The sequence below is a fragment of the Anopheles maculipalpis genome, chromosome 2RL (assembly GCF_943734695.1).
Source record: "Anopheles maculipalpis chromosome 2RL, idAnoMacuDA_375_x, whole genome shotgun sequence".
Taxonomy (NCBI): Eukaryota; Metazoa; Arthropoda; class Insecta; order Diptera; family Culicidae; genus Anopheles; species Anopheles maculipalpis.
In genome coordinates this window covers 61,485,975-61,493,725 of record NC_064871.1, presented here as the reverse complement: position 1 = coordinate 61,493,725, position 7,751 = coordinate 61,485,975, and the positions used below count along the sequence as shown (strand labels likewise).

Below are 7,751 nucleotides of genomic sequence, written 5' to 3'. Positions count from 1 at the left end.
ATCTCTATCACCAGGATTCATTGTAATTCATGCAGTAATCAAGTCATATTAAACTTAAGATGGCCACAAGTATCCATGTGCCTTTTAAAATTCTATTCATTTGGACCTGTTGGCAAGTCTTCGAACTCACAATAAGCCAAACACAAGATGCTACAATCGTCCTCAGTCAAGGAACTCTAATAGGGGTGAGAATATTACAGAAATGTCTGTTTGTGTTCAGGTTTTTCAATGTTTCCTTTTATACAACACACACACACACACCCACACAGCTGAAAGTATTTCCCGAAACATCGCGGATACCTATCTTCACCTACCTTGGCATTCCTTATGCAAAGCCACCCATTAACGAGTTACGGTTTGCCCCACCAGTACCAAGCCCCGGATGGAACAGAACACTGTACGCCCGTGATTTCAAACCAATTTGCCCACAAATCGAAAACAGCAGCTACGAAGATTTGGGAAGCGAAAATCAGTTCCGATCGCGTGAAACTAGTGAGGATTGTCTCTATTTGAATATATGGATTCCGGAAACAGCAATACGTTACGGCGGGTTCCCGGTGCTGGTAATGATTACGGGCGAGGAAATGGGTTTTGATTGGAACGCGAACCGTGCGAGCGGATTGGACCTTGCCGCTGATGGTATCATCGTCGTGACGGTGCAGTACAGAACCAATGTCTTTGGATGGTTGTCCTTAGGACAAAAGTATGCACCGGGAAACCTGGGTCTGCTTGATCAGCAACTGGCGCTTGTCTGGATAAAGGATAACATACAAAAGTTTGGCGGTGATACGAATCGGTTAACGTTGCTTGGACATGGGACGACTGGTGGCCCTAACGTGATGACCCACATGGTCAGTCCACGCGCAAGGGGTCTATTTGCACGAGCAATCATTATGTCTGGCACGATCTTTTCGCCATATTCCGAGACAAATACCGACATTAAACTGTCGCAAGAAATTGTTAGAATTTTGGCATGCAATTATGACATAGGAAGAAATGTGTTGAAATGTCTGCAGCAAAAAAGTATTCACGATCTTCTGCGAGCCTATGAGTACATTTATCGCAATGGAAACTATACCGTCAATCTTGGGCCAATCATAGACAGCTATCTATCTCCAGAGAAACGTTACATTATCGATGATCCTCGAGCGTTGTTCCAAGCCAAGGCACTATTCATGGAGGACATGCCTATTCTTTTCGGTATTACAAGCAACGAGGGCGGATTCTTGTTCAGCAAGTGGATTGAGCTAGCTCGTCAAAGCATTGATTCTCTCAAAAAGTATATTAACGATACGTTGCTACCCAACATTATCGAGCGGTATGACTTTCAAGGAATTGGACAAGATCAGGTATGTCAATCGTTAATATCCTTTTCTTTTTTTTTTTTTTTTGCTGTGAATTATAATCTTCCCAATTTTTGCAGATTCGAGAAACCATCAATTGGCGTTACTTTGATCAAATTCCTCAAACATCGGCACATCACATGCATGCCATTATCAAAATCATTTCGGAAACACGTTACGAAATACCCTTCTATAGAACGCTCAAAGCTCTAAGTTTCCGAAATAAATCCGCAAGCACAGAGTCTACCACCATTCTAGAGAGTTTGTTAACTGATGCAGACGACAATGCAGAAAAGCGATCTAATGTTAGCAAGCTTTACGTGTACCTATTTCACCATCCCAATTCAATGGACATGAGGGGAAAGATTAACTTTTTTGGTGGAGCATCACATTCCTCGGATTTACCGTTCCTGATGGGACCAAGTCTGTACAGAGAAATTGGCCGCCGACGGTTGTCACTGGTGGAAGACAAGTTGTGCAAAAAATTGCGATCTTTGTTCTCCGAGTTCATCAAAGGCGGGTAAGATCAGTCCAATACCAACATTGGCCACGTGTAATAACACTCTTTTTTTAACAGCAACCCAACTCCCGGCCGCCAATTTGACTCTTGGAAACCGTACAGCGATGAACTCAAACACATCAAACTGATTTCCGCCAAACCAGAATCATTTCACCGAAACGATCATACGTCATTGGAAAACACGTTCGAAGATAATTTACAGGAAATCGAAGAAAAGCTTATCGGCTCTATAGACGTACAAGAAACATCTACTAATGTAAATACATCAAAGAACCCGTACGAACTCAACCCCAACATGCAGGCTGATCAAGAAAATGCGAGGACTTCTAAAAATGCCGTCTTTCTTGCTAGTGCAAGAGATTCGGAGTATTTCTACTATCTTCGAAAAATGGACAGTTTCTGGGGCCAGTTTCTACCAAAACTTAGTCAAATTATGAACGAAACCAATCAGGAAAAACTGCGCAATCGACGAATTGACCTCACGCTTGAGGAGGAACAAGATCTGTTTCGGGAAACTGCAGCGGCTTCTAAATACAAGCACGCCTTTTTCTCCATGCTCACTCTGGTGTGCATGCTGTTGGCTGTGTTGTGTATTTGCGTCTACATCTTGAAGAAAAACACCAACACCAAGCTATCGAGCATATTATGACACAAACTTTTCTTCCGATCGAACCTTTTCGATCGGAAGAATCGACGAAAAAAACCGGACGTTAGCAGCATGGGCGACGAGGACGAAATTAACGTTACGGCGATCAGCCATCACCGAATCAAAACGGCTGAACGTGTGATAAGGACTAATCCACTGTATGGTGACAATTTTCGCAAACTTAGCGAAAGCCTTAGCTCGGGCACTGGAGATAGCAGCGGCGTAAGTGCCAGCAATCGAAATGTTTTAGGAACACATAGATCTCCGCATACGATGCGAATGGATCGACCTGTTGCTATTTTGACCGATTTAGATGAAGATCTGGAAGTCAGCAATTGGCGTTATCAACTATCGGCAAGCCATTTCACGCCGAATACTAACACTCGTCGGCAAAGGCAACAACAGCCACTGTGAATACATTTAGAACACGAGGCGCTTTGGCGCTTTGGAGGGATCTAGGATAGTTGTTGAAATATTGGTAAATTTAAACACCAGTAGTTCCTAATTTCGAAGCGGCCTTTAAATTTGGGTGAAAAATATATTTAACTAAAATCAATAAATTGAGACAGTTTGAAATATATTGTAATATATTCTGTATCATATAAAGCGTGCAATAAAAGTGAAAACATATTTGAGCGGTGTAATAACGGTGAATAGAGTTGCAACACTGCGCATCATTATCTGCAAGTAATAAGTTCATTAATACAATAACTATGTAATGTAACTGATGAGATAACCAAAAAATTAAACATTACTAAATAGATTAAAAAATGTACATAAAATTTACAATGTACGGATAAAATGTAAAATTTTAACTACTTTCTCAGCTTAGATTGAATTGATATTGAATACCAACCCTGCCCTATTCCATTCGAGGACAGCGCCATCTATGTGTGAAACTATAGTCGGTATTATAGATTCGGAGCAAACGCTTCGTTTCAAATGTCAGTCAATTCACAATCAACGAACGCACGATTGTTGCATGATTAGTTCAGTTGGTTGGATGTGAGTTGGCAGCACAGGAATCCATACATGCAAGGAAATACGGTCATAGTTTATATGCGGAAAATTATATTTTTGTTCATTATACACCATTAAATTAATTTTGTAATTTCTTCTTGGCTTTACATCCAACAACCAAACAACTATTTCAGGCCAGCCATCTAATGGCTTATGAGACTTATTAATATCACGTTGTCTGCCCTCTCACTACGGGGAAACGATCCGAAAAGGATTTGAACCCTGGTCCTTCGGTTTAAAGATTGACGCCTTTGTCAGCTCTACCCACCGCACCGGACAGCAAGTGCGTGAATTAAATATCATATTTAACAATAACGAAAAATTTACTTCAAAGCGAAGCATGTACACCTTACGACGACAGATATTACGATGACAGGAAATGCATTCTTCGTCTTTGGTTCTATAGCCTCAAGAGGTCTTGGACACTCATTTCGTACTTCGATGACGAGGTTCGAGGTTCGATAGTGTTGGATTCCATAGATGTTAAATAGATGCTGCTCCTAAACGGCACAGCTATCCGCTGGCCCAAACAAATATGTTGGGCTTCTCAAGTTATTATTCTTTATCCACGTCATATATTCAAACGTTTAGTATTATTCTTGCAACTTGCATCTCCAAAAATCTTTATTTGCGTTATGTAGGTATTTATATTTCAATATACTTAATATTCTTAACCATAGCTAGTCATCAAAGAATAAAACCTGCACCCAACATTCTATCGGGCATCATATATCAGGTATGATCTATTGAATAAAGATCCGATATACTAGTGGTACCAATATTGTTTTGGATTTAAACCCATTATATTCTAATCACTTTTACGTACGAGAACGTTCTTCAGATAGAGTTCAAATACGCTTTAAAAAAAAAACATTATCTTTTATCCATAAACTTGTTTTGAATCATACATTCTATACTGGAATGGCTCAGGCTTATGGATTATCAGTTTGGTAGAGTATAATCTCACTTTTGAATATCCATAACACTTTCTACAACTTTCTTCACAAACAAATATCCCAACACAAATTGTTAACCTTCAGATAGTTACCAAAAACGAAGCCGGAAGCTAATTCCCATCAGAAACTGGAGAGTTCTTTGGAGAGTTTTGTTCCTACCACAATACTGTAGGGCATAGGCACATGTGTCCTCTCCTTTGGGGTGCAATTAATATGCTTGTTTCTCTGGCTTCTTGATTCCTTCCTATGGCTTCTACGCAAGCGCACATTTTCGAACGTCCATTTCTCTGCGAACAGCGTGAGACACACATGCAGCACGCTCTCTTTGCCCATTATCGGTCTCCGTTTAATACGTCGCTTCAAGTGAGCCGAGTCTCGGTAAACAAACGCACTGTAATGGCCAAACAGCTGAGACAAAAGTAGATCCGTCGCGTCGAATACGTCCGCGTCATTCGCGTGAAAAGTCGGCAGCCGCTTTACGTTTTCGTTTCGGCCACTGTCCAGAGTGTGTGCTGTGCTGTGATGTGTTGTGATCAATTTGTGTGCGTCCCGCAAAGAACCATGCTAATAACTAACGGTAGCAGTTCGCGAAACATTATCGTTCTATGCGCAGATTGATTGAAACCAAATCTTACAGTTTCTATCACGTGTGTTACAATCGTAGTTTAATTGCTACAATACATCATTCCCGGTTACAACCAACACAGTAGGATTGATTAATGCAAACCATGCACTAATGGAATGAACAAGTTTTAATGATTATGTAACGCGTGTTACACTCCACACATTGTGAGTACTGCTGTTTGTATCCCTTATCTATCACTTGTTGCCAGAAGTGCATATCAGAAAACTGTCATTATTGTCAGCAGAGGTTGACACCTGTCTTCATTTGAGTTAAACGTTGATGATGATTGCTGCAATAACTTGTCGTTCAAATATTATCTTACGCATCGTGTTCATTGACATTTTTTGGAGATAAGATAACAATGTCTAATTTATTCAAAATTGTTACTTCTTTCATTCAAATCAGGTCGAACTAAACTTAAACACAGCACACGACCTAGCGAATGTGGTACAAATTTCTCTAATTGTCTATTCGCAATTGTACACTTGACCAGAATCTGATAGCTGTATAGACACATGGACAGGCTTTTGCTCCTTTTGCTAGATACACGCTCGTTCAGTTAACAATGTTGCTGTAAATCCGAATACCCATTACGTGTTTGCATTCCATAAGCTGCAATAAAAGTTTCTATTTGTTATGTTATGCTTTGTTTGTTTATTGTCTTAGCAACACTAAGAGGCACAACAAATAATCTAGATGTCACCATAGCTCATACAATTTATTCAATTGACACATATTGATTGAAATCGATTAGCAAAACTGGCCGGTCACAGATATCCTTGACGTTAACTGTTTGAGAACATTGTTTTAATAATAGCTTCAAGTGTGGCCTTCCTTCAATCGTTCTCTTTGGGCTGCCAATTTGATAGAGGTTAATCAATGTGTGTATGTTTGGAAATACTCCGAACTATTTCGTCGAACTCGATGTTTAGTATCAATCATTCGGTTGCTCAGGTATCCGTTTGAGGACTCATATAGAAGCTCAAGTTTGAAATATGAACAAGATAGACATAAAAATTAGATCGGCATGAATCAACCGAGGATAGTTTTGAATGTCTAAACATATAATGGATTTATCATTCTTGCCTCCTTGTCACTATCACTAGAGTCGCTATCACTCAATAAAATTTTATAAATAACACAGTTTACTACTTTGGATGCCTCAAGTAAACAAAACTTGTTGAGTGTTCGTTAATATTTTACAAAGTATCATAATAACGCAAAGAGGCAGCTCTGTAGTACAGGCGACAACGGCGCCGATCTTCATACGGCAGGACCGGGGTTCAAATCCCATCCGGACCGTCCCCCCGTAGTGAGGGCTGACTAACCAAATACGTGGTATCTATCGGCAGTCTAGTAAGCCATTTTATGGCCGGCATGACCTTTGAAGTCGTTAAGCCAAGAAGAAGATAATAACGCAATATATTCTATTTGCGCTGAAAAAAATAATTTAAGACACTTCCGTAAAAAGGCTTGTGTAAATCATGACAATTAGAACATTTTCTTACAACACAATTTAAACTACTTGTCTGCAGTTAATAGCACCGTTAGCCATGGGACGGTTCGGTGGTACAGACATGGCAGGACCCGAGGTTCAAATCCCATCTGGACCGTCCTCACGTAGTTTGATGGTCGACTATCCAACCACGTGGTATCAAGTCTAGTAAGCCATTCGATGGCCGGCGTGACCAAATAGATCGTTAAAAGCCTAGAAGAAGAAACCTTGGTAAAACATATAAAGTACCAAAACAGTTTAAAATTCGTCTATTTTTTCCGATAATGGAGGAAACACGTGTTTCTTTGTAAATCGTACGATTGGGATCAGCTATGTTAATTTTTTTGTAATGTTTCCTTATTTTTCCTTTAATTTGTCTACTCATGATAATTATGTGAATTTGGAGTTGTTTGTGGTGGGAAAAATTGTACCGCTTTTTTATTTCTTTTGAAGCATTCGGTCTATCAATCAATTGCTCGACTCATTTAACATGCCGTCGCATGAAAGAAATGATTGTACTGAAACTAAACGTCTAATCATTTGGATTGCCGTCATCGTTAAACTTACATGGTTCCTTGCTAAGAACAACCCCAACCGTTGTCTGTTCAATCACCCGTTCAGGTGTTTCCCATTAGCCCAGCCAAGATCAAAACTTTACCCATGCAAATTACTGTACATGTTGCGTGAGACATTGGCCATGAAAAGAATCAGTTGTAATATTTAAATTCATGCGTATATAACTGGCGGCGATTTCAAGGATTTTCAACTACTGACACAGTAAAGTGCATCAATCCGATCGTTGACTCCAACAAGTGTTAATAAACTTCTGGCGGAAGTCTTTTTTTACCAGCCGTAACCTACCTGAAGCGTATGGGTGCAAGGTGCCTCATGTCATCTTTTTCAAATGTTACGATTGTCGCTTGCACTGAGCCTTGAAGTGTAACGGGGCACCTAATCATCGACCAATGTGCAGTCGATGATGCGATTCAAAGTCAAATGGCTTCTAACTCAATCACAGCTGCTGTTGAAAGCTGCTACTTTCTGAGATCATTAAAACACCAACCAAGCTGTTCTCTTCGCGTGCTAGCTGGTTCAGGGATGTCAAACATTCAACTGCGTGTAATAGAAAAGCATGCTATGAGTCCG

At 40.1% G+C, this 7,751-nt stretch overlaps 2 protein-coding genes across 2 annotated transcripts in view; both read left to right on the top strand.

Moving 5' to 3' along the window:
* The window catches only part of LOC126558943 (putative eggshell protein), a 46,176-nt gene that overhangs the window by 19,576 nt on the left and 18,849 nt on the right, over positions 1-7,751 (top strand). The window lies entirely within an intron of this gene.
* Positions 203-2,923, top strand: LOC126567334 (acetylcholinesterase). Its single transcript, XM_050223563.1, has 5 exons — positions 203-220; positions 270-1,349; positions 1,424-1,863; positions 1,921-2,457; positions 2,536-2,923. The coding sequence occupies exons 1-5, from the start codon at positions 203-205 to the stop codon at positions 2,921-2,923; spliced, it is 2,463 nt and encodes an 820-aa protein (XP_050079520.1).